Raw genomic sequence first — 27,652 nt, 5'->3', positions numbered from 1 at the left:
GTTTAGAGAGAGGAGGGAGGGAGAGAGCAGATAGGATGGTGAAAGTGAGGAAAGTAAGTGAATAAGAGAAGGCAGGTTAAGGTGAGAGAGAGAGAGAGAGAGAGAGAGAGAGAGAGAGAGAGAGAGAGAGAGGGAGAGAGAGAGAGAGAGAGAGAGAGAGAGAGAGAGAGAGAGAGAGAGAGGGAGGGAGGGAGGGAGAGAGAGAGAGAGGAAAGGACGACTAGAGTGGAATGCATTTTTTTCTTTTCCTTCAGTCACTTTAAAAGGAGATTCTGACAGTTCTAGTTTCCTGTGGTATGTGGAGGAGGAAGGGAGGGACACGGAGAGGGAGGGAAAGGGAGAGATGGAGGGAAGGTAGGGAGCTGTCACGGAAGGGAGGAAAGGGAGAGATGAAGGGAAGGGAGGGAGGGATAGGAAGATATTGAGGGAAGGTAGGGACATGTCAGGGAGGGAGGGAAAGGGAGGAATGGAGGGAAGATAGGGAGGAAAAGGGAGAGATGGAGGGAAGGTGGGGAGCTGTCAGGGTGGGAGGGAAAGGGAGGAATGGAGGGAAGATAGGGAGGAAAAGGGAGAGATGGAAGGAAGTAGGTAGGTGTCAGGAAAGGGAGGAAAGGGGAGAGATGGAGGGAAGGTAGGGAGCTGTCAGGGAGGGAGGGAAAGGGAGAGATGGAGGGGAGGGAGGGATCTGTCAGGGAGAGAAGAAAAGGGAGAGATGAAAGGAAGGGAGGGAGGGAAAGGGAGAGACGGAGGGAAGGTAGGGAGCTGTCAGGGAGGGAGAGAAAAGGGGTTGCTGGGGAGGAAAGTATGTCAAAATGGTGGGTAGGAAACTGGAGGGAGAGGAGGGAGAAATGGAAGGAAGAAATGGGAGGGAGAGGAGGAAAGGGGAAATGGGAGAGAGAGGAAAAGGAGGAGGAAACAGGGAGGAGGGAGAGAGGAGAAAGGAGGAAATAGGAGAAAAAGGGAGAGGAGAGAGGAAGGGAAGAAATAGGAGGAAGGGGGAGAGGAGAGGAGAGAGGGAGGGAAGGAAGGAAGGTGGAAATGGGAGGGAGAAGGAAAGGAAAGATGAAAAGAGGGGGAGAGTTAGGGAGGGATGAAGGATGGAGAGAGAGAGAGAGAGAGAGAGTAAAGGTCAGTCAGGAAGGAGGAAGGAAGAGAGGAATAAAGAGAAAGAGAGCAATGGAGAGGAAGTAGGGAGAGAGGAGGAGTAATGGTGTGTGTGTGTGTGTGTGTGTGTGTGTGTGTGTGTGTGTGTGTGTGTGTACTACAAACCTGCCTTCGTGTGTACCTGTCCCTGAAAAATAAATAAATAAATAAGTAAAGTTATATCCAATTTCACTCAAAATAAAAAATAAAAATAATGTTAAAAAATAAATTGAAAAATAATAAAAGCCTAAATAATTTTCCGTGAGACAGGAAGTAATAAGTTCCGTGACGCTGATTTCCAAATTTCATATCTATATAGAATCTGAGGAGGAGGAGGAGGAGGAGAAGAAGAAGAAGAAGAAGAAGAAGAGGAGGAGGAGGAGGAGGAGGAATAAGGAAGAGGAGAAGGTGGAAATGAAGAGAAAGAGGAGCAGGAGAAGAAGAAGAAGGAAGAGGAAGAGGAGTAAAAAATATGGAAGAGAAGGAGGGCAAGGAGGAGGGGAGGAGTATGGAGGAGGAAATGAGGGAGAGGAAGAAGAATATGGGGAGGATGAAGAGGAGGAGGAGAAGGAAGAAGAGGAGAAGGAGGAGGAGAAATAAGGAGGAAATGAGGAGAAAGAGAAGAGTAAAAGAGAGGAATGGGGAAAAGATAGGGAAGAGGAGGAGGGCAAGGAGGAGGGGAAGAAGAAGAAGGACCAGGAAAAGGAAGAAGAGGAAGAGGAGGAAGAAGACCGAAAAGGGAGGAAGAGGGAAGAGAAATGTAAATAGGGAAATGGAAGAAAATGGGGCAGAATGGAAGGAAATAGGAAAGCGTAGGAAATATAAATATCATCTTATGTTACGTGTTTGAAAGTGAAATAGAGCGGATATAGAAATTCAAATTGGTTTTCTGACGCGGTGGAAATTGAACTGAACCCCTAGAAAAGAACCCAGCTGGAGAGAGAGAGAGAGAGAGAGAGGAGAAGAGTGAGAGTAGGAATCGGCAACCGTGGAAGGCTTTGAGAGAATTTTGTAACAGTGAGAGAGAGAGAGAGAGAGAGAGAGAGAGCCACTTCCCCATCCTTGACCCCCTCTCACACGCCTTAGGGACAATGGGAGAGAGAGAGGGAGAGAGAGAGAGCAAGAGAGGGGAACAGTGAGAGAGAGAAGGAGAAAGGGAAGGGGAAAAGGAAGGGGAGGGGGAGGGAGAAAGCGAGAGAAAAGGGGATGTAGAGATGATGCTGAGAGGAATTACAGAGAGGGAGAGGAAAGAAAAGAAGAGGGAAAAGAGGAAGAGGGAGAGGAAAAGGAAAAGAGGAACAGAGAGAGAGGATTGGCTTGTTTTCATCTGAGGGAACTGTGCCACTCATCCAACTTAATACTTCGTCAGGGTGAATTTTGATCGGACCTTGGTATGAGGTCTGAATAAGTCTCCTTGGTTACTAGTCAAACTTCTCCTCCACACTGAGCACATCTGGATACTAACGGAGCTGAAAAAGGTTTGGGATATTTGACAGTCATTATTTATTTTTTTTTTTTGGGGGGGGAGGGGGGACTTTTTCATTTTCATTTTCCTTTTTTTTTATGCAGAAAGTGCTAAAGGCTGGAATCGTCTAAGAAGTGGTTCATCCTTGGAAAAAATTAAACAAAAGAGAGCCAGAATTAAGATCCATTTATTTCGAGACGCATGGACACACTGCGTTTAATAAAATAGAGGTCGTAAGCAGTGGGAGATGAAGATTAAGGAAGGCATTTTGAGAGTTGACCTGTTGCGTATGTTAAGAAATGTGAGTGTTTTTTTAAATCTTGCCCTAGAGCACTGGGCAGAAAGGGTTGAAAGTGCTTTGTTTGGAGGGAAGAACTGAGACGAGAGAGAGAGAGAGAGAGAGAGAGAAGCATTACGTGATGAACCCCCCACAAATGAAAGTTATACTCGAAAGACGTGCGAATACGGCCTCTGTACAAAATCGGCAGCTGGAGAGGGGTACATGAAACAAGGAGTCTTTTTAGCACACCCAGTCTCTGCGAATCGAATTTTACTAGTTGTATGATCTTACAGTAATAGATTTCGAGAGAGAGAGAGAGAGAAACTAGAAGGATGTTGAGAAATATTGTACCTATGAATATCTATGCGTCTGTCTCGATTTAGCCATTTCTCTGTCACCTTGTCCTCACATATAACACACAACCTATCCTGACTAGAGCGAATCACAAACAAAGTCTTTTTTCGTCAATAGCATTTAGTCGTTTTGGCGGGAAAATGGTGGAAATGGGACATCTCTGAACGTGAACCCATGGAATTGACTGACCGATTGAAAAGTCTGCTGTTGTGAAAGCATATATAGTGCGTGTATATATATATTTTTTTTTCTATAAATATAACTTTCTATGTGTCCAGCTATCAGTTTCTCTCCCCATCTCTAGAAAAGTATCTCCCTGTTTGTCTAGCAATCATTCTCTTCCTCCATCTATCCCCCACAAGTGACACATAGCCTAAAAAAATCTCTCTAGAAAAATATCCTCATCTGTGTCTAGCTGTCATTTTCTCCCTCCATCTCTCCCCTACAGGTGACACACAGCCTATCGAGACTCGAGAGCGTCACCAACTTCACCGAGTTCGTCAAAGCGTTCAGTCACTTCGGCGGCGAGATGGTTGAACTAGCACACCTCACAGGGGACCGATCAGCCGACATGAAGGACGAGAGGAGGAGAGCGCAAATGGCCGCCGCTAGACAGGTGCTAGACCGCTCCACCATGATGCTACTCACTGCTTCCAAGGTGGGTGCTGGGAACGGAAGCAGGTCCATTGCTGATCCACTACGACGAGGGAAGTGTTGGGTGGGAGGGAGACGCAGGGTAGAGTTTGAATTTTTTTTTTTTTTTTTTTCCGTAACGTTTCGGTTCTGTGTAACCTGAAAAATTAGAGAAAATGTATATTTCAAACTCTGACGTCTCTCTCTCTCCCATCCGACATTTGTACTCGAAACCGTACTCGACATTTTCTTATTATTCACTGATAATGTAACTCCTGGTGTGTGCATTGTTATTTCATTTGTTCGTTGTATTTTTATTTGATTTTGGTGTTCAGGTTAATGTGCTTCTTATGTTCTAGTTCATCCTGTTTTCGTTGTAACCTCGTCTATTTTTTGTATCCTCCAGATGTGTTTATGTCCCTCAAGTTTCTCCCTAATCTCATCTCTTCATTTTGTATTTTCAGCTGTTCTTAGTATCCTTCTTATTGTATTGTATCCCCAGTTGTTCTCGGTAACCTCACCTGTATTCTGTATCTCTCAGGCTTCTCTGCGTCCTCGCCTCCTCAGTGTGCCTCAGTTGCGTTCATGTCGCCCCGAGTACATGACGTTTAGCGAGGACAGAGAAGCCGTTTTGTGCTGTCTCACCTCTTTCTCACCTTTTCTTTGTCTCTGCCAGGTGTATTCTAATTTTACCTGTCGCTTTATATCATTCAGTTGTGTCTGCGTCCTCAAGAATATTTTAATCTCATCCTTTTTTGTATCCTCAGGTGCTTTCTTGTTATTTTCTATCTTTAAATCCTCCTTTATCATTTCATCTGCTCTATTTATCCTCATCTGTTCTTCTGTGTTCATCAAATTTACTCACATCACCTACAATAATAAACGTCTCCCAGGAACAGAGACACAGTGTTCTGCCAGATTACTAACCTTTTCATATTATCCCAGTGCTATTCGCTGTAATATGTAGTGTTCTCCATAGCCTCACTTTTTGTTTTTTAATTTATACAAGTGTGTTTACGTCCCTCAATTGTTGATGACATTCCATCTTTGTCGCATTCTTCAGATTTCCTTCAGATCCTCACGTATTCTTTCATATCCTTCAGGTGAACTCTCAAATCACACCTAATCTCACTTGTTACCTGTATTCTTAGATGTTCTTTTGTACCTTGAGGCTTGCTTACGTCACCTTGAATGCTTGACGTCACGTGAAAACAGACACCTTGTTCTGCTTCTCTTTCCTCTGCTCGTAAAATGCATTCAGAAATAGTCTCAAGGCATTTCCGTCCCTAATCAGTAACGACTTACCTTCCCAGAACTTTCTCCCACATACCCAGTCTCAATGCCTGTACCCCTTCAGTGCAATTACGTATTCTAGTGTTTTATTTTTGCTTCCGACAGACGATTATATGGAATTGAGGAGAGAGTGGAAAGGTTAATGAAGGTTATGAAATTAATTATGTAACCCCTTCAGTTCGAAAAATCCCCCCAAAATCAGAATAAAATCGTCAGGAGGGTAGCGAGAATAAAGTGCCACATTTTTGTCTCTCTCGGTGTTGTCTGTAATTTCACGTTTTTTATGAATCCGTGTCTGCTCTTTTGAATCCCTCTGTAGTGCTTGCGTCCGCTGGTTATCCTCCTTTTTCTCTTATATCCTCATATTTTCCATGTAATTTTCTTTTGTATCTTTACGCTTTTCTTTGCAGTCCCACTTGTAATATTTTCTTCCCTTCCTTCAGTGTGCTTACTTCACCCTTAATGCGTGATGTCTCGGGAAAACAGAATCCGTTTTCTGTCAGTGTCAGGCCTCTTTTCTGTATCTCTTAGGCTTTCTCAATTATGTCACCTGTTCTCTGTATACTCCTCTATTTTCATGTATCCCTCAGGTGTACTTACGTCACCCCGAATGCTTGACGTCACGTGAAAACAGAGACGAAATGTTCTATCAGATGTCTCACTTTTATCTTATCCTGGTGCTGTTCTCTGTCATTTCACTTGTTCTTTTGTAACCTTAACTGTTCTTTTGTACCCTCAGGTGTGCTTACGTCACCCCGAATGTTTGACGTCACGCGAGAACAGAGACACAGTGTTCTGCCAAATGCGTCGCGCCATGGACCTTATACACTACGTTGTCAAGGATGGTGTTTTGGATTCCGTCAATGCGCATGGGGACGCCAGGATCAACGGCCAGAGTCCCGCGGAGTCACCTGGGACGCTCAGGGCTAGGCAGGTGAGAGAGAGAGAGAGAGAGAGAGAGAGAGGGGTGGAAGGGAGGGAGGAAGGGAGAGGGAAGCATAGTAAAGAGAATAAAGGAAGGAAAGGTAGTGTGGTAAGGGATGTAAGTTAGAGAGAGAGAGAGAGAAAGAGAGAGGGAGGGAGGGAGAGGGAAGCATAGTAAGGAGAATAAAGGAGGGAAAGGTAGTGTGGTAGGGGAAGTAATTTAAAGTTAGAGAGAGGGAGAGAGAGAGCTGGGGGTGTTAATGTGTGAGGGGAGGGCGTAATTATATATGTGTGCGTGCAGAAAGACTATACTTTTAATTAACGGTAAACACATTGTAGCCCCATGTGCGTGTGTGTGTGTGTGTGTGTGTGTGTGTGTGTGTGTGTGAGGGAGGGAGGAAGAGATTTAAAGATAATGAACATTGCTGACTGAGTACAAATGCGTATGTTTTAGTGTGTGTGTGTGTGTGTGTGTGTGTGTGTGTGTGTGTGTGTGTGTGTGTGTGTGTACTACCTCTTTTTACTGCAGGAGGACTGGGACAACAACCACACCATGTACGGGGCCATCAGACACTTGGAGGATTCGGTGGAAATGACACGGATGACTATGTGTGGGCCCGCCGTCAGGGATAGACTAGGCCAGGTACTGTACTGCAGCACCAACTTTAACTATACTACACCGCAGCCACACTTATTTTAGCTTTGTCCACACCTCTGCTATAAACACACTTCTGCCACACTCCAGCCACACCTTTATCTTCTTGCCACAGCTCTGCCAAACCACAGCCACACTCGTGTCCACTTTGTCACACCCCTACCAACCTCAGCCAAACTTCTACCACAACTACACTACACTTAAATCTCAAGTTTATCAGTTTATGTTATACCTACCTGTAGCAACTTCTATTCCAACCACACTTGCACTTCACCTCATCCACAACTGTTTAAACTTCTGCCACAGTTTTATCGCTTTTAACACACACACACACACACACACACACACACACACACACACACACACACACACACACACACACACACACACACACACACACACACACACACACACACACCTGTACGTACTGTCCCTCTACCACACCTCAACCATACCTCTCCCACACACCCACACCTGTATATCCTTTCCCACACCACCTCTGTTATGTCTGAGTCACACGTGTATTATTTTCTAGCACACTTATACCCCCTTCCACCACATTTTTACCACACTGTCAGACCTCTGTCAGACCTCTTCCACTTTTGCACCACATACCACATCTTTTCTGCTTCATCATTAGGGATGTACAGGAATCACTCATTTTCATATCTTATACTGTAACATATACCACTCATTCTTGGCACTGTCTATCAGATGAATCTTTCAAATCAGCCCATTTCTTAGTGTAACCATATGAAAACTGAGTGTAATCGCGGTTGGTGACAGAAAGTCCAATGGCGTTGACTTGTATGAAAGGGACATCGCGTCAGAATTGGTGGAAAAAGAAAGAAAAGAGGAAGATGGAATTGCTGAAACATACTGTAAAGAGATGCCAATGGAAGAAGTAGGCCTGTGGCAGCAAATTACCTCATCACTAATATAGGTATGTGATTACTGCACGACCAAGTAAATGGTCTGTGCATGGACATACCATGAACCCTCAGACCTTGGCTGACTGCTCGTCTGTTTTAGAAGTTTTAACTGCCACTGGAACCACTTAAGGTCAAAGGATTAATTAAAGGTAGGGTAGTTGCCTGCCTTTGAATTCTAGCATAGAGATTGCTGCTTGTGTTATGGGCATCTTTCTTGTCTTATTTAGTTACCGTAGTTTAATTATCAGTTCTTTGCCAAACGGGTGTTGCATTTCCTTATTTTCTATTGAAATCAGTCATTCACTGGTTGTTGACCTTATACACGGGTTTTATTCGCCCCTTTGTAGAGTACAACTCTCATGTGTGGGGAGACTCCCCACATACAGCTCTTCTCAATAGGGTGGAATCAGAGGCCTTGCATCTCATTAACTCTCCTCCTCTTACTGGCTCCTTTCAACCTCTGTCTCTTCGCCACACTGTTACATCTTTATCTTTCTTCTATCACTATTTCAGTGGTCATTGTTCCTCTGAATTATCTGCTTGCATCCCTTCGCCTTTGCAACGGGTACTTAGGACCCGTCTAGCAACAAACTCTCATCCCTTTTCTGCCGATCTCTCTAATGCAGGAGTTAACCGTTACTCCCAGTCTTTCATTTATGGAACAGGTCAACTGGGGAACTGTCTCCCTCTGTCTGTATTTCATACTTCCTATGATCTCCAGTCTTTCAAATGCGGTGTGTCCAGGCATCTTGAAGTGAACGGATCTTGAATTTGGCTCCTTTTTATATTGTTTTTAGTTTTTTTTCTTGGAAGGAACAGTTTGCAGGCTTCTGGCCTTTGGTTCCTTCTTCCATGCATTAAAAAAAAAAATGTTATGCTTTGCAGATTACCATAAGTACAGGTAATTTTTTTTATTTTACCTGTGAAGTACACAAAGATTTATTTACCTCACACTTACCATCACCCTGATGAAATTACATCCAAGAGCAGAACTTGCTACCAAACCCCAAATGCACTTCATACTTTTGTAATAATTTAAAATTCCCTACCAGTATTTGTGATGGTGGTGACAGCCATCATTCACTCACTCAATGCAGTGCTGCCTACCTCTTCCTTCACCTTTATCATTCTTTTTCTGTGTCTGCCCTCCACTCTTCCTGTTTTTCCCCATCTTTCCTTTTGCATCTTATTACTCTTCTTTCCTTTTCAGATGGCTTAACATTTTACTCCTGCTACCACCAGACACTTATATTTAGATTTAGGGAGATCTTTCATAGGAGGAGGAGCTTATTGGAAACTTTCTAGTGCATTCACAGCAAGAGATTTCTAAATAGATAAATGAAATCATCAGGAGGCAGTAGGAACAGGCTAAATGAGACCACCAGAGTCAAGAGGTTCAACTTTTCTTTGTTTTTGCACTACCATTACAGGCGCTGGACACGATATGTGAACGTATGCAAGACTTCACCGACTCTGCGTATACCAGTCATGAACATCGGGAAAACATTCTCCTCCTCATTGATCGGATTCGACTCCAGGTTAACCAGCTCCTTAGAGTCGGTGTCAATTTGGTAAGTGTCTTGGCTTTGAATATACTGTATTATTATGCTTGTTTTAACCTTATAAAAATCCATAACCCCTTTCAGCTAAGTTGATGGCAAAGTGTAATCAGATTCAAGGGTTGATCTGACTTGCAACCAAATAGACTTATTCCTACCTCACAGCTAAGGCTTATCAAATTTCATGTAACCATGATTTAGTATTCAAGTTAGAGGAGTGGCCAGGTTCCATCAGAAGAAAACAGATCTTTCAGAAATGGGACAATAGTTGTTAGAGGAATTCCTCAATGATTGCACCTTACAACACCTTGAGAGCTCACCACAACAATAGCAAGCAAGTCCTGGCATGCTTTTCTAGGAACCTTCTTAATACATACCAGTACCACTCATTTTACCCATTTTAATTTTTCTGTATTGGAAGTGGTACCAAAAGGGAGTTTGGTATGCACATCATATATGTGTGTAATTTAGGTTTTATCAGCATTTTTACTTATCCTTTTTACTTTTTGATGTACACAATAATATTTATTTGTTTTTTGGTAGACAGGCCTAAGTTTTTACTTTGTTAAAATGTACTAAGATGTTATCATGCTCTGTCAGTCAGCAAAATGGTCCAAGCCCAGGAATTCCCAAGTACATACTGCACTTGGCTGGTTGTCAGCCAGTTTTCCAACTGGGGCAAAGGTAAAAGCAAGCCGCATTGACAGTGTAGTGGCAGTGAAGCTGTGAAGCATATGTAGGCTAGTGGTAGCTGCACACTGTAATGACTGTAATGTAAATGCTATAAATGGAGAGAAGAGGAGAGGTGTTTATCAAGAAATTATATAACACAGTGTTCTTGAGTTTGTAGAGTTCAAGTAACGGAAATATTATTTAGTGAGAAATGGAATGTCTCAGGACCAGAAGAGGATAGGGAGCCATGAGAAGGAGTGAGAGGATAGATGACCTGAATGTAGAGTACATGGGAGAAAAATCAGCCCCATTTACATTTCTCTCCTCCTTTGTATCAGAGGATTGAGAGGCTGCTTGCCGTGCTATTACTGGGTGTTTAGGCAGATACATTTGTGAACTAATATTGTATCTCATTTTAGTTGCCTCTTATAATACACAGGGATTACGTGGATTTTATTTCTGTTGTCCCTGTTCTTCATACATTAGGCATTAAGCCTGTACATGCTAGTAGTTTCTCTCTCATACAACATTAACAACCTACCTGAATTGTCTTGGAAGGTAGTTGTGTTTGTTTTGAAATGGTAGTGACAGTTATTATGAAAAAAATACACAAGGAGATAATCTTGTGATGTCATGGCTTTGGCATCAGAATGAACCAGTCATGACCTAGAGGATATTTGGAATAAATGCCAAGCTTCCATAGAAATATATTGTCATCTGCTATCCCGAGCTTATTTCCTTTACCTTTACTTTGAAGTAATTCAGCTATATGACCTGCTATGCTACTGGCACACGTAACCCCTTCAGTATGAGTATATCTTCCGAGTTTTATGCTTCCTGATGCCAAATGATTAGACTCTCTAATCAGAATAAAAGCATCTAGTGGTAGCAAGAACATTGCCTTTCAAAATTTATGAATATCTGATCTTAATCTTGGCACATTAGTGAATGTATTTATGCATGTATTTCTTTGTATTTTTATTTATTTAATATACCTTTTCTATAAAGAGTGGAAAATGTATAGTGTTCATAGGGTGAAGTGGAAGAAGAAAAACACATGTAGGTTATATGGGCATCATGACAGAATGGAGGAAGGATGTCTATCAAAGAGAATATTGTAATGTAAGATTATTGTTAATGTTAGAAAAGGAAGCTGTTTGTTGCCTGGATGAAGCGAATATGAACAGTTTATTGATATGAGTGTTGGTAAAGGTATTGGTTGACTGAGAGGACTAGTAAAATGTTTAAGTACAGAGTGGCATGGAGTCTTTTGTTATTACCACACCCTGAAAGATGAGGAGGTGAGAGAGTTAGTAAAGGTATTATCAGTTATATTAGTACTGTACTGTGTTCACATATTTTATTGTATTGTAATATTGTTGGTACACAAGTGGAGAGATTGGTTTGTAATCTAAAGTATTCTGTAAAGTAAGGAGATAGTAGGTACAGACATTGAATATGTTATCAGTTATATTGCTGATACCTTTAACATTTTATATTTCTTTGTACCATTAATACTCAGTTGAAGAGCCTGGTTTGTGAGTTACCCTTGCAGTTACAGTTTCCTTCCCTTTCACAGGAGCAGAAAGAGCCAGTATCCCCTGGTGATGAACTGGAGACAGCTATCAATGCAGTGCTGGCAGCTACTAGGGAAATGAAGCACCAGTTGCAAACCACAGCACTAGTTCAGGTGTGTGTGGAAATGTTTGCTTCTTTATGTTCACTTACTGGTACTTAGAGAACTGTATTTATCTAACACATAAATATTCTATTAAGCTTCTGTAGTCTGTACTATGACACACACTGACCCCTTCTCAACTCTTTCAGGCGGAGGAGCTAGTTCGAGGAGCATGTGAGGAGAGTGAACTCATCAGCGCGTTGAAAAATGCAGGATTGGCCACGGATCAGGAGCGCCTCGATGAATATGCTGACCGCTTCCTAGAACACATAGAGCATATACAGGAGGTGAGGGGAAGTTTAGTTTGCTTGGAAGGACTTTACCCCTTCAGAGTAAGACCTCTTATCAAAGATGAATAAAAATATATTGTTGTTGGATGCTGAACTGTAAGATAGCATTATGCCGAATGGATTAACAGAGATTTTTTCTAACCCTTTCCTTATGGTAGGGATCTGAAGCTGAGTTAAGACAAATATTTTTAGGATATACCCATAAGAGAGAAGAATAAGCAGATACACTACTAGTCACAAGGTGATGTAGTGGTCTGAGATACCAAGCAAGATTAAGGTTATGTGCTGTGTGCATTACTTTAGATCCCAGGAGACAGCTAAGAGATTTCTCTTGTCATGTAAATGTAATACCATCAAGAGCACAGATTAGTTCATCCATCATCCAGTCCTTAATTATCCCATAGTTCAAGGAAACAGTATCCAGTCAATTATCCCTGAGCAGCATTACCGTACATAAGCAACTAACCCCAACCTTTCATAGGATGTAAACCCTTATGGGTCACTTTCAATGGGCACCTGTACCTTACAAGCGGTAATATGGAAGTGTTTTTTCCATTATACTATAAAACCCTACTAGATGTACCTGGTGTTCTTGCTACAGTATTTTCTGACAGCCATTATTACCATCAGGTGTGTAAGTTGCTGCGTCACATAGCCACCACAGACTCTCTACAAGTGGCAGCCAAGTATGGAGAAATCAACCTCAAGATCTACGGCCCACAGGTGGTGACGGCTGCTCAGACACTCTGCCTCTACCCTACCTCTAAAATTGCCAAGGAGAATGTTGAAGGTGAGGAAAGTATAGGTAGGATAAGATAGGATAATGATTAAGAGCCTACTGGAGGTAAAATGCTAAAGATGAGGAAGGTATAGTAAAATGCTAATGATGAGGAAGGTATTGTAAAATGCTAATGATGAGGAAGGTATAGGTAGGATAATGGGTAACAGGCTGCTGGAGGTAGGTATTTTGTAGCTAAAGAGAAAGTAGTTTTTGCCAAAACATATATGGTAGACAGGTAGAGTGCTAGGTTGGAGCAAAGGATTATCTTGAAGACTGCGCAGGTCTGGCACAAGTGAATGCTATTGCATGCTTGAACTGATTGTATTTCAGTCAGTTATAAAATGGGGTTCCTGAACAAATAAGAAAAAACTTCATTATAGGTCAGTCATTCTGTATTTTAGGCCTGAATACTGTTAAGTTTTGCAAGCCAGAGAGCATTGTATCCATAATTTATTTTAAGTAGTAATCAGTAAGTGTCAGGAATTTGTTATCTCCTCTAACACAGTTTATTTTGTATTTTTTATCATTGTGATTGAAAGCTTGCATAAGTTAGAATAAGGAAAACTGTCCTTTTGAGACTAGACAGATATTTTGCTGATGTGAATCTTATAAATTTATCCTGCATTTGCAAGTTGCTTGAAGGACATTGTAGATTGCCAGGAAAAGTATTAGGATTCCCTTCCTTTTTTTATCTGCGATGTGGAATACCAGCCTGCTGATTTACCTTTTACTGCAGTGCAGTACAGGTGAGGGATGCTTCTTTATGAGCATACTGAACTATAAGTATTTCTCACTTTTCCAACTTCTTTTCAAAGAGCTGGTATACAGTGGCAGTGCTGTTGTGGGTAAACCTTGTGGCAACTAAGTTCAAACAGACAGTCCCTCTTACTTGTGAGGGGTGTGTTCCAAAATATCACAAAATTTGTCATACAGTTGGTACTGGTAGGTCAACTTCATTAAGTAGCAGTGATTAGTAATAGACAAGTTCTTTTATTTACTGCAGTTATAATAGCAAAAAAGAGCACCAGTTAAGCGTACAATATTATTATGAGGACTTACTGTGCATGCTTGTTGGTGCTGGAATATACCGGTTTTACTTTTATTTATAAATGGGCCTACAACAACCTATAAAGGCAGTCCTTATAAGTTGTCTCTTTAATACCCCCAGTGCTGTTAAGTCCACAGAAACTTTAAGGAAAATTATTTGTTTAAGGAAAATTATTTGTTAATGATCCATTGGTGCCTATTCATTTGACTTGCCAATATTTCCCACTTTATAGCAACAGTGATACATAAAACATTGTGATATTTCAAACCTCACCCCTTACTTGTAAAAAGGACTGGCTGTAGCCTACATATGACTGGTTTACTTCAGTGGCTCCCATATGTTACGTTATGCCTTCCTATCTTCTGTCTTGCTGAGAATCTGTCTTGAGTCACACTACTACTGTTTCCCGCCGTCCCCCTTGCCAGTGTTTGCGGATATGTGGATGAACCTTGTGGGGGATGTGAAGAGCTTGACTAAGGACATCGGAGACCAGATTACAGCAGAGAACAAACCTCCTGAGAAGCAGGTGTACATGTCACTCCCACGGCCTGGGGTATGTAGTCATCACACTCATGTACGGGCACATGTTACATTTACCATCCCTCACCACAGCCACTGGCTGTCACTGTCACCTCTTAGCCTCTTGAAGTAATATTGTTTTGGCAGGCATTGAGAGAGGCTATCCATTGAGCATGTAGGTATTACTTTTAGTTGAGATTGCATCCTTTTTTTAAGTGTTCTAGTGACCACTTCATTTGGCAAGTGCTGGAAAAAGTACTATTTATGAAGTATGGTTTTGTGTGTAAGCAACCTAATTCAAAGTTTGTTAAGGCAGGTATAATAATGCTGATGAATCTTTCAACTGGATTTTATAGTACTTCTTAACCAGTGATTCAAGATACTTTTCCTGCCAGTATCTGTTTGATGGGTTATGATTTAAAAAAAAGAGATAGGTAACAAGTAAATGTGTGTAAAGGTAACTGCCAGTCCAGAGTTCCTTTTTGGGGCTCAGGATGATATACACAGAGGTATATGTCGAACTGTAATGTTGTTGTTGTTGTTGAGTAACCCCAGTCTGTTTACCCAAGCAAACCCACCAACCACAGACAAGCAACTGCCCCTGCAGGGCCATCTTGTGCAGTGAACTGATGTTTCTGTGTGATAGACAACAACTTGACACAGCATGGTGCAGGGAAGAGTGTGGAGGTTTGGTTCCAAGGTGGCCACTGGATTTGCGTCTCTCCACCCAGATTAATAGTTACACACATCACCCCATTATATGGTTATATGGTTACCACCCAGCATTATAAATGATTTCCTGGTTACAGAAAGCCATTAGACTTGCCACTATATACCTGCCATGGAAAGAAAAGTACCATACTGAAAAGTGACAGGAGGAATGGGAGAAATAGGAAGAGTGGAGAGCAGACACAGAAAATCAGTGATAAAGATGAAGGAAGAAGTAATCAGCACTACACGGAGTGTGTGGATGAAAATTGTTATGTAATCTTCTTAACATTATCTTATTTGGTGTCAGACTTCTTATCTCAAAAGTAATAGTATACTCTCTATAATTCCTGGATATATTTTTCTGTATGATAAAGTTAATTAGACCACCCACAAAATGACTTGCTACTTTCCAGGAGGTAGGTGTATTGATTGATTTTAACTCTGGTAGTGAATATGAAATTTAGTTTGGTTCTCTTCCTTTCTTAGGTGGCTAAATAACGTATATATTTTGAAGATACAGAGTTGAGGATGTGAAATCTTAAAGATACTGTTTTATCAGCTTTGAGATGACATGTAATAACTGGTCATGCAGTGGAAGCTTGAAGATGTCAGTAGAAGAGGTGGAGAAAAGTTGACGTTGGGAAGGCTGAAGGACAGAGAAAACTTAATGAAAAAGGGAGCGAGAGAGAGAGAGAACAGTGGTGAAACAGAAGATTTCAGTCCAAAAGTTTTTGAACCTGCATAAACTGCATTTCTCATTTTTATTATGTGATTTAAAACTTAACTCTGAAAAATCATCCTTTCCAAGGAAAGTTGAGAAAAAGCAAGAAGTAAAATTTATGCGTAAGAGGTGTTTGATTGTAAAAGTAAAAATTTTCGTACTGCCCCTTTATTTTTCACCTAGCTGATTATTAGATATATTCTTTTTCTTCCACAGGCACTGTATATAACACACTGCAACTGGCATACACGTATCCATCATTTTTATGTTCATTTCATGCTATAGAATTAAAATTTTTAGATTACCAGTTTTGGCATACATTTCCCATCATTTTTACATTCAGTTGATGCCATAGAACCCATAAATTTAGACTACCAGTACAACTTTCATTCCGTTGAGCCCAGAGATATCTTTTTTAGTTTATTAGTGCTCCTTCATTACAGTTTTTTCAACTTATGATAGTCTTTTCCAGTTGGAGGAGTTAAATATTGTATTGAAAAGTCTTGATAAACCCCATCAACTTGAGCGGTCTGTCATGAGTTGAATAAAGTCAGTGATAGCAACAAAAGTAAACTAAAAAGGACGTCACCCAGGTTCATTGGGTTAATTTATACCATCATATCATACCCCTTTATCTTCTGAATTTTACATAGGTGCTAAAGTCATCAGGTGGTGTTAAAGGTCTGAATTACAGAATTTTTTTCAATGTAGATAGCAGTTGTAGTTGCCAGTCTCTTCTTGTTACCTTCTTTTGTACTTTTTGCACGGTAGAAGACATGAACGGTTTATATGGAGTGTAACAATAGTACAGTACCATACAGTACAGTGTTACAAAATATGCATGGATCCTATCATATTTCCTTCAGTCTCAGAGCCCTTCATTTACTAGTGAAGGTTTTTAGTCTTGTTTAGCATTCCATGAAGTTTGCATTGCTTATCCTTGCTGCTCTTACATCATTATAATATCTAGCTGTAATAACCTTAACAGTGTAATGCATGTTAGTTTTGTGTGTCATCTCCATCATGCTCAGTACTTGGGACATATTAAGTGAGCCAGAAATTTACATAATCCCCTCTTCTTGTGATACGCAAAGACTGTAAGTGTATAGTGCTGCCAAAAAAATTAATAACTCTTGATATTAGACTGAATAGCTTTTTCTTGGCTTTACCTCAACGTTGAAGTAGTGATCTGGGGAAAAAAAAAAATTACCACTATGAATGTTACATTTCTCCATGCAGTTGGTGTAATATTCATGTATAGTACCTGTAGTAGTTTCTTTGTACTGATGTTGTAGACAGACTAATATATCTTGGGGCCTGGACTCACAGACATATATGCTGTTGATTCCCTGTTGTAACTTAAGATTGTTTTTGTCGGAGGAACAAGAATGAGCCAGCACTCTCCTTTCCTTCATGCAGAAGACAGATATAACCTGTGATTATACTCCTTCTATAGCTAACTATTATTTGTTTTTGTAACAGGAATAGGAGACACAGGAACACTTAGCACTCCTCTTGTCTTCCCTGGTGCCGGGAAGGGATGCCTTTATGTGGTGGCATTAATATAGCCAGCTGGTGGAGCCACCCAGATATGCAAATGTCTATCAGTTCCATCCTTATTATACCCCAAAAGGAGGATAATGGGCTGCAGGAGAGGAGTACCTTCATCCTGCAGTCCACTGGGTTCATATTGCAGATGCTACCTGGGGCTACATATACTACTACTACATGTTCTTCCTTGGAAAAAAAAAAAAAAAAAAAAATAGAAGTGCTGACAGGGAACTGATCCTAAATTTGTGTGTGTTTTTTTGTCTCCAGATCCACAAGCACACTTGTGATTTGTTTACTGAGGAAGGACATGGAAACGAGTGTACAGAAATTCCAGTATCTCTTTTTCTTCGTGCAAAGGAGAGTAACAGTTATGACAGGGAACTAATCACAGTTTGTTTGTGAATCCCTCCCCTGATGTGTATCTTGCCAGTAACCAACAAGCGTAGTCTAATCCAGCCTAACCTAGCGTTCCCTCCCAGTAGTGGCTAAGATGCATCCAGCTTGCCCTGACCTGCTACTAACTAACACCACCATTAACAACAGGTTCAGCAGGTTGAATCAGGTTATCTGACTTCTCCTCAGAAACACGGCACAACAAGCAAGCCTCCCAAGCCTACAAAGCTTGACCAAGAAGAGCAAGCCAAACTGGCCAAATCTGGCCTGGACATGAAGCTCATATCCTCAGAGGTAAGACACTCATTTGCATCACTTGGATGTGCCTCTATTGTTATAGCAAGTATCTTATGCTTTTGAGTTAGTTATGTCATGGACATTCCAGCTGGGAGGTTCTCAGTAGGGAGCAAGGCCTCAGAGATGAGTTGATGATGATCATCATCATCATATTTTTTGTTGACCTGTGTCCTTTCCAGTACTGTGGTGTAGCCATACAAAATCCACAAAAATGAGTTTTGTATTGTAGATTTCCAAAATATTTTCTTAAATCACTACTGGTATCTAATGTCATGTTGCTCAGAATGCAGTACAGTCCACTAGGAAAACAAGTAATCAAAATTAGAAATATGACATGTACTGGTAGTGTTGTTCATGTAGTAGTCAGTGTTTAAAATAATCTCCAAAGAGAATTTTTTTTTCTTTACATACAGTACCTGCGTGATTAATACTGAATGCTGATTTTTTAGGAAGTACAGATTTGCCACTACATAGCTTTGGTGATGTGACTGTGTGAATGCTATTACATATGACTAGTAGTAGGGGCCTGATGGAACTTTATTTTCAGCTTATCATACACACTTGAAAAGTTGTCATTTTGCACTAGATTACTTTAGATAGAAATAGCACTTCATCATTTGCTACCTGACATCTCTGGATAGGGCACCTCCCAGCTAAGCCAGCTGTATTTTTTGTGTTAGCCAGCAGGGTTCTAGATGCTCCTGTTGTGCTTACATGTTTGTGTGATTCTGGATGGCACCATATGGACAGTGAGTGTGTTCCCTTAAAGCTTATATACTTTGATAATCCTGGATAGCATTTTGTAGGCAACTTTGATAGCTAGAATATGAGAACTGATGCAAAAAATTATTTTTCTTTAACTGGTGTGGAGTTCACTTGAAGAATGCTTTCTCCTTGATATTTTTTTCCTCTCCATATTACGACTTCTTTCCATCCATCCATCCATCATCCAATCCTATGTTGCCCCATGAGGAGTGTAGGAGTCCTTTTACTCATTTTGGCCTTTATTTGTGCCAAGCTTGGCAGAGGGTTAGGTTTTGAAGGATAGAGACTAAGATGGAATAAGAATGTGTTATTGCTGCCAAAAATCATTTATTGGATTTTGACACATGTTTTGGTATGGCATGAGCATTAACAGCTAAGAATAAGAAAAATTAATTTGGGACTTTCATTTCCCCCCTCCCCTTTTTTGATTTACATATATAATTATCCTCTGATGTTTTCTCTTTCCTTTTTTTAGATGTTGGAACATCTCAAGAGGAAGCCCTGTCTGTCTTTCTAGTTATTTTTGGACACAAGGTGCTTCACTGCCATAGACTTTAGAGACTTTAGCAAAACCATGCTACACCTTTATGCATAATACACCATACCTGTTTTCTCACACCATATCACACCAAGGGCAATAATCAGCGAGTTCTGTTGCCCTTGTATCTAGTACTTTTTTTACCTGTTCTGGGTCTTATCCACCTTTATATATATATATATATATATATATATATATATATATATATATATATATATATATATATATATATATATATATATATATATATATATATATATATATATATATATATATATATATATATATATATATATATATATATATATATATAATGTAGAGAGAGAGAGAGAGAGAAACATGATTAGAATGATAATGAATCTAATAGATGTATTCTTTCCATTACATTTTTTCACATTATAATCATCCTCTTCCTTTTACCAGCCATGTTGAGGTATTCTTTCGCTTCATTTCTTTCATCATTCATGGCCATTTACTAACCACACTCCAATATTCTCACCTTACCATCATTTGTTTCTACGTTACATGTACAAAATGGTGCCTCAGGTTGACCAGGAAGCTGAGAAATGGGAGGAGCGTATCACCCAAGACGAGGACAACGACATCGTGAAGCGCGCTAAGAATATGTCCTCCATGGCTTTTTCAATGTACCAGTTCACTAGGGGAGAGGGAGCACTCAAGACCACACAGGACCTCTTCACACAAGGGGAGTACTTTGCTGAGGAGGCCAATAGACTCTACAAGGTTGTCAGACAGTTTTCCTATCAGGTGGGTCTGTAGTTTAAGGAATGTATTTGATTTCAGGAAGTTTACTTGCTTTGCACAGTGGTTCAACAGCCCTGTGGATTAGTTGCCCCTTAGGTCCCAGAAAACTCAGCATAACTATGTTAGTACAGTTGCACATCCCTGTCAGACATTTGCAAGTCAGCCACTACAGTATTTATGTACTCTCTTGTACATACTGTACAGTGAACTGAAACTTCTAGAGATGACTGGAATTTCTCTGATCATGTAATGCAAAGGTGTCTCCATTCCTTAAAATTTTGAACTACATTTGCTTAGTGTCAGACTGCTGCACATAAAAGGTAGTACTGTACTGTATGGAATTAGCTATTACCATATTTGTTACAGTCATTTCATGTTTAACCTCAGCTTTTCATCATGATGATGTACTTTACATCTTATTTGAGCTATCTTCTGACAGGGAAGCTTTTCAGATTGTAGGGCTTAGCTATAGCTTTGGTTATTTATACTTGTATATATGTCATCTGTGTGTGTGTTTACCTCAGGACATAGTTTTGATAGTTTGTTCCATAGAGCACAACAGTCCTTGTATGTGCCACACTTCTTTATATCACCTCTCTTGGCACTAATGCCCACCATCCATAGTGAATACTTACTAGAGCTGTCATACATAACAATTAGCAGGAGTGTTTTTATGACTTGTCAGGGGGTTTTGCAGGAGATTAATAATGTTTTAACAAAAATCAGGTAATCAGACTGTTCCCTGCCCCAGCCAGGGATGGAACTCAAGTCCTTTTAGACAGCAGCCAACTCTTCAGATCACTCAACTGCCACCTCCCCTGTTACTTTTAAAGATCCATCCTGAGTTGAATAAGATCATCTGGACTTGGCAAGAATAAACTGCAGTATGTTGGCTGCAGATTTAATGAGTTAACAGCTAAGATGTTTGTACAAACAAAATGCTGTTATTTATATCATTAATATAATAATAATCGGGTCTTTGATATCTAAAAAGCACCAGTTCAGCCTGAGGAATTCACTAGTTCTCAACATGGGCTTACTCATTTATAGATACTGTACAACAGTTGTGACATCACTCACACACATTACACTCATCATCAGTAGAAATGGCAGCAGTTAGACCCAATAATCATCCATCACTACACTTCTCTCCAGATTTTAATTTCTTGAAAAGAAGCTGTATGCAGAAATAAGTATAATATATATATATATATATATATATATATTTTTAAGGCTCCAACATGCTTGCATGCATCGGCCTTGGTCACCTAATGGCGGCTTTCCACGCTGCATGGTCCATTGCAGCCTCCCTGTTCAGTCCCTTTACCCTGAGGTCACTCTTAATGACCTCGTCCCATGTCTTTCTCAGTCTACCCCTCATAACCCCACCCCCAATATTAACACTTCTCAACTTTCTTACCCAATTATCATCCCCCATCCTCTCCACATGTCCAAACCATCTCAATCTACCTCTCCTCATCACAACACCAATACACTCCAGTCCCATCCTACCTCTCAACTCTTCCATCGTAAACCCAGCCCTTCCAGGCCTTAGACGCAGGGATGCACTACACATCCACGTAATCATTGTCATTTCTGTATGTCTGAGGCAGCGAATATCCTCCTCCTTTACTGCCCAGGTCTCACTACCATACAGCATTACACTCCTAACACATGCTGCATACAAAGACCCCTTAGCACGTAGGGAGAGCCCTCTCAATGTCAGAAGAGGCAAGAACTCCCTGAACTTCTTCCAACCACTTCTCACCCTAGCCACAGAGCTAGCTCCAGCCCCACCTCCAGCGCACAACATGTCTCCCAAATAACAAAACTCTTCCACACACTCAAGAGATTCACCAGCAAGTTCAATCCTTTCACGCCTGACAATCTCCACCTGCTCTCCCCGACACGCCATACACATAAAATCAGCATTATCTCGCAGTCTACCTCTGATACCACTACATCTCTCGTGCACCCATTTATCACAAACACTGCACAAGATAGAATTAATTCCCATGCCCTTGTGGCAAACTGCACATGGCCACTCTCCCTCGTCTTTGACAGTACCGCCACCAACCCTAGATATCATCACTTTTGTTTTATCTGCAGTTACCCTTAAGCCCTTGTGCCCCATACCATCTCTCCACTTCCTGAACCATTCCTCCACCTCCCTTTCGTTCACTGCAATCAACACCAAATCATCAGCATACAACATCTCCCACGGGAGTCCATTTCTAAAGTCACGTGAGAGGGCTTCAAGTACCATGATAAACAACTTGGGACTCAAAACTGACCCCTGATGCACACCAACATTCACGGAAAACTCATCACTGAAATCTCCATTCACTCTTACCTGTGTGCGAGCACCCACATACATAGCCATAACCATCCTAACCAGCCACTCCTCCAAGCCAAGCTTTCTCATTGCCCACTTCACCACCTCTCTAGGGACTCTGTCAAAAGCCTTTTCCAAATCAACAAAAACAAAATACAGATCCCTTCTCCTACCAATATATTTTTTCTGAAGCTGTCGAGCAATGGATATGGCATCAGTGGTCCCCCTACCTGGCATAAACCCAAACTGCATCTCATCAATATTCACTCTTTCTCTAATCATACCTTCTAAAACTCTCTACATTACCTTCATTATCTGATCTAAAAGCATTATACCTATATAATTTCCTCTTTCCAGGGCATCACCCTTCCCTTTATACACATTTACAATTACACTCTTCAGCCAATCATCTGGGACAACACACTCATAAATAATCATATTTATCAGGTCAGTGACTAACCTCACCCCTATATCTCCTGAGGCCTTCAACATATCGGCAGTCAATCCAGACACACCTGCTGCCTTCCCCACCTTCATCCTGCCTACATAATGATAAGGAAAAATGCAAGGGCACCATTAAAGCTCTTGGAATATTGGAATATGGCTTAACAGGTGTTGCAACTGTGTTAGTTGAAAGTATCATTTTTTTTTTCCCTTTTGCTCTCAGGTTCCAGCAGGAGCTCATAAGAAAGAACTGATGGAACACCTTGACCAGATCCCCACATATGTTCAGCAGCTGCAGTTCACTGTCAAGAATCCCACAGTGGGCAAGGCCGCCACCTTCACCAAAGTGGACAATGTCATACAGGAAACTAAGAACCTCATGAATGTAATATCCAAGGTGGTCACCACATGTTTTGTCTGCGCTACCAAGGTGAGTCCCCTCCCCTCTGCCTCTTGCCAGCTTCAACCTCTCCCTCTGTCAACTTGTGCTGGTCCATCTCCTCTCATTTAAGTCTTACCCCACAGCAGTACTAACACAGGATGTTGAAAGGTAATACTTACAAAACTTCATATGTGCATGAATTTTATTTATATTTCAGGATCTATTCTGCACACATTATTTTTATCAGTTTATTCAGAGGCTGAGCAATTAATAATACCCATTAACCTGCATGAGTATATAAAAGGCACATTTATTATCTGCACCTTTTTCATAATAGAAGCTTTTCACTGAAATATCAGAACTTGGATTTCCATTTTGAATTAGCCTATCTTTCATCTGTATGACATTTGCATGTACTTGTTGCAGAATATCTGACAACATGAATTTATATTTCAAAATAGTTAGATGTAACAGTTTACTGTTTTCTTACAATGCAGCCAAAACTTTTATGCAATGTATATAAACTTATTTATGCATTCGACCCTGAATGTGATCAATTCTTCCCTTGCACAGTAAGCTTTAGATCCTCATTTATTTATCTGGGGAGCCACCAGTGGTAGTAATAATTGAAGAAAATGCTTTGCAGTACATGTAAAAGTAATGCTTTGCTGTTACACAAGTTGTGTATCATTACCTCTTACATCACAAAGCAGTATTTGAACACTGCCTTTGCCGGTATTTATAGTGATGCAAATGCTTGACAAGTGTCAGTAACTTGCTTCTTAAAAAAAAAATAATAATATTAACTAACCTCTTGTATAATATATAACAGGTTTATTCACTGTAATATTTCATTCACATGAATTAAAGAATTTGTGTACATTGCTTTATAACTATTTTAATGCTAAAAGGAAGAAAGGTTTTAATTTCACATGGTGTGAAGGATGACACATGAATGTAACGTGTAGCTGCAGATGTCATTGTTTTAACTAACTTCAATGAATCAAAGTGGTGGAGGATGGATAGTTGTTTTATCATTGCTCATGCCTACAGCCAACCTGAACATGTTATGTATTTTACTTTTTACTCTGCAGAAAAACAGCACAGATGTCTGAATAATAATGCAGTCCTGAAAAATGTGTTTTTGTTTGGGCTTAAGCCTTTCTTTTATTATATGGTATTTTCCCCTCTAATATCAATTTAACACAAAAGTTCTGCATATATGGTGTTATGACTGACAGGCCCTATAGGTGTAACCTGGGCTGTTACAAGATATAACAATAACTGTTGTTAAAAAGCAGTAAGTTATTGATATACAGTAAAGCCTGGCATCAAACTTCACTATACAAGCTTTTAATTTTATCAGTCAGTCCAAATCTTCCAGACTTTCTTTTCTTCTGAATGAGTCAGTCCAATATAACTGAAAGAAAATTTGGAGTAACCAGTGTCTTATTGCTGTTTTATAAGTTGATTAAGCTTGATTAATATGTACACTCTCTTCTTCATTTATTATTTACTGTACAGTTGGGCCAGCAGTGTAATATCTGCATACAGTACTTCACTTCATAGTGACTAGATTCATATGGTTGCACCAGACATTTTTCTTCTGTATTGTACAGTTCAATGTATCCAGAAATTGTGTGACATAGTGAAAATATGCTAATACAGTTCATGATACAAGCTTTTATTTGATTGGGTTTTCCCCTAATTTGTTTGGTATAATGAGGTTGTACTGTACCTGACTTCTGTGACTCCTCCATAATACTGTATATAAATATCAAGTATTTTGAGTAAATATATACCATAAGCTTTCATGTATCATCCCACACCATCTGTACTACTGTACAGGTACTGTACTAGAGAAAGAATTTCTGCTATACCAAATAAAGCCATAATTCTGTACAGTTTGTAAAAAGTTAATAGTTTCATGTTAAAAGAATTCATTGATAGTCAGAAATAAGAGCTCATTAACTGACTTTACCTAAGCTTAAGGTTATGTTGCCGAGGTCATTTTTATTAAACAGGAATATCAACATGCCTCTTTTTGCTATAACACCAGTGATAATAATAATAATAATATTGTGTCTCTGGATATGAAAGAGCTGCCTCAGTGGGTTGTGAGGGAGTATTGAGGTATGACTGTGTGGCCTGCAGATGAGACTCACCATAGTAGTCATCATGCTTGAGTCTTGATCTCTGTCAGTCAGCATGACACATTATAATGGTCTCTCTGTCACAAAATTGCAACTTGTTTTGTTACACTAAGATGTTTCATGCAACATCCTTTAGAATTCCATGCATTTAATGTTTGCATATCAAGGCTTACTACACATTAAATTGCACTGCAGTACTTTATGACATACTGTACTCATCAGTATTGCATAGTGTAATGACTGTACTATTCAGGATGGTGCTGCACTGATCTTCATACATTACTCATTCTGAAAATACAAATTTACATGAATCTGCCCTTGTAATAATAATGTTTTACCCTGTCAACTGGGAGATAAATGTTGTAAGCCTTGAACTAGTCTCACATACCCTGTGAATTAGACTGCCAGAACATTAGCACCAGCAGCTCCCACAGACAACAGCCTAACCTCCTCAGTCTTTCCAGAGCCTCCCTGAGACTGCCTGGCCACCCCTTACCTTCTCCCACCTACACTTTTTATATTTCTAATTTTATTTTGTTTGGTTGTGGTGTTTGGTTGCGTCCCCAAGTATGAGCTGCGGCTGCCCGAGCGCTTGGAACTGCCGACGTTGGAAGAAGTCAGAGCGGCCAGTCAGGGAGGCACGCTCGGCCAGGTACCTCAGTCTCCCCCCCCTCTAGTGTTCTCTCTCTCACCCTTACCACAGCTACGACCCACAGCGCTGCAACAACACCAGTCTTCTCCCCTCACAGCCCTGCCACACCAGTCTTCTGTCACAGCCCTGCAACAACACCAACTTTCCCCAAACATGGCACTGCAGCAACACCAACTTTCCCCTAACACAGCACTGCAACAACAACCTTCTCCCTTCACAGCCATGTCACTCCAGTCCTCTCCTTCCACAGGTCTGGCTCTTCCCTCTCCCTCCCCTACAACTTTGTCACGACACCCCTCTGCCACTGTATCTTTGCCACAACACCACTCACCATCACAACTTCTCTATCCTGCACTCTCACCTCTGCCTCACTTCCCAGCCTCTGAACCTTCCTATCTTCCCCCATCCTTGTCCCCTTTCTCTCCCTCACCAGCTTCTCGCCTTTCTCATTCCACACCTTACGCCCATTTGTCTCCATTGCCAGCCCTATCTTCTTCCCTCACGCCTGCTGTCACACCACATACTTCAAACTGGATGAAGTACCTTGCCCTCCAGTCCCCATCCCTATCCTTAGCCTCACTGTACTCCTCTCCGTCCCTCCAGTACCTCAACCTTCATCAGTCCACCACACAGCAGCAGCAACAGGCCACAGCACTTCAGTCCCTTGATTATGGAGAACCAAATAGTCCCATTGTCCAACACTGGGACCCTTCCAGTCCTCTCTCGTTCTTGAAAGGTGTCCATAGTAGTAGTTACAATTTCTTTCCAAATCACAGAAGCACATTGAATAGCCTACAGCATAATAAAACACTGAATGCGTTAAAGCTTAATAATCAGTATTCTGCCCTAAATCTGTTATCTTTACAAAATCAAAATGTTTATCAATAAAATTAAGATCTCTAGAATTTTATCTTATCTCCTATCAATACAAACTCTTCACTATGCTGAGCACTGTTAAAATGGTACTTTGATTATCCTAAATATCTTCCTGACAGCACATCAGTATTATTTTTTAGATCCTTTTATGTTATAAGGTTTACAGTTGGTATACAGAGAAATAAAGAGAGGAATATATTTCTGTAATGTACTTGTAGGATAGAATGTTTAGATTTCATTTAATAATCTTTGTCTTCATTATATACTGTCTTTTGAGGCTACTGTATCTTTGCTCAGAGCTGAAAATAATACTTTCAAATATCTGAGAACATCTGGTATTGCATAAATCCTCTGAAAGAAAAAAAACAGTGCATAATGTTTTGGACTAGACAAATTTATAGTCCCAGTTCATATGATGCTGCAGTCACAATTTAAATACTGTACTGCACTGATCTTTTGTTCATGGCCTAGCAGATGATATCAGTTGTTGACATGCTTGTTGATAAACACAGATGTACTGTAGGCAGTGAGAACTACAGTATACTCATACCTAATACAGATTGAAATACTACCTCATTGCTCAGTCAGAGGGTTAGTCAGAACAGTTTAGGCCTGCTGTACTTAGGAAACTAGTGTGGCTACTCTGGTTTAGTATAGAACGTACTCATAGATTATTGCAACAGTGGTTTAGTCTAAGAAATGAGCTCATATTTTAGAATAATGTATGATGGCTTATTGTCCTCAACAATAGTTTTAGAAAGTTTCTCCATTAAGGATATACTATTTTGTAGCTTCTAATTTAATAAGATATCTGGCAGGTGTTCGATAGTAGCAGTAGACATT

The 27,652-nt window shown here is 40.5% G+C and overlaps 1 protein-coding gene across 1 annotated transcript in view; it reads left to right on the top strand.

The window, feature by feature from the left end:
* Positions 1-26,821, top strand: part of alpha-Catr (alpha-catenin related) — a 231,539-nt gene extending 204,718 nt beyond the window's left edge. Inside the window, exons 5-16 of the mRNA XM_080270142.1 lie at positions 3,691-3,900; positions 5,908-6,102; positions 6,622-6,735; positions 9,110-9,250; positions 11,490-11,600; positions 11,738-11,875; positions 12,509-12,668; positions 14,133-14,260; positions 17,792-17,896; positions 19,749-19,970; positions 22,970-23,176; positions 25,850-26,821. Of these exons, the coding sequence (XP_080126268.1) occupies positions 3,691-3,900; positions 5,908-6,102; positions 6,622-6,735; positions 9,110-9,250; positions 11,490-11,600; positions 11,738-11,875; positions 12,509-12,668; positions 14,133-14,260; positions 17,792-17,896; positions 19,749-19,970; positions 22,970-23,176; positions 25,850-26,821 (2,703 nt within the window). The remainder of the gene's footprint in view (positions 1-3,690; positions 3,901-5,907; positions 6,103-6,621; positions 6,736-9,109; positions 9,251-11,489; positions 11,601-11,737; positions 11,876-12,508; positions 12,669-14,132; positions 14,261-17,791; positions 17,897-19,748; positions 19,971-22,969; positions 23,177-25,849) is intronic.
* Positions 26,822-27,652: the final 831 nt, after the last annotated feature.

This window comes from Coenobita brevimanus, chromosome 39 (genome assembly GCF_032717465.1).
Source record: "Coenobita brevimanus isolate Jiangsu-jjx chromosome 39, ASM3271746v2, whole genome shotgun sequence".
In the NCBI taxonomy this organism is placed as follows: Eukaryota; Metazoa; Arthropoda; class Malacostraca; order Decapoda; family Coenobitidae; genus Coenobita; species Coenobita brevimanus.
The sequence above is the reverse complement of the archived record's forward strand: the minus strand, read 5'-3'. Positions and strand labels throughout refer to the sequence as shown.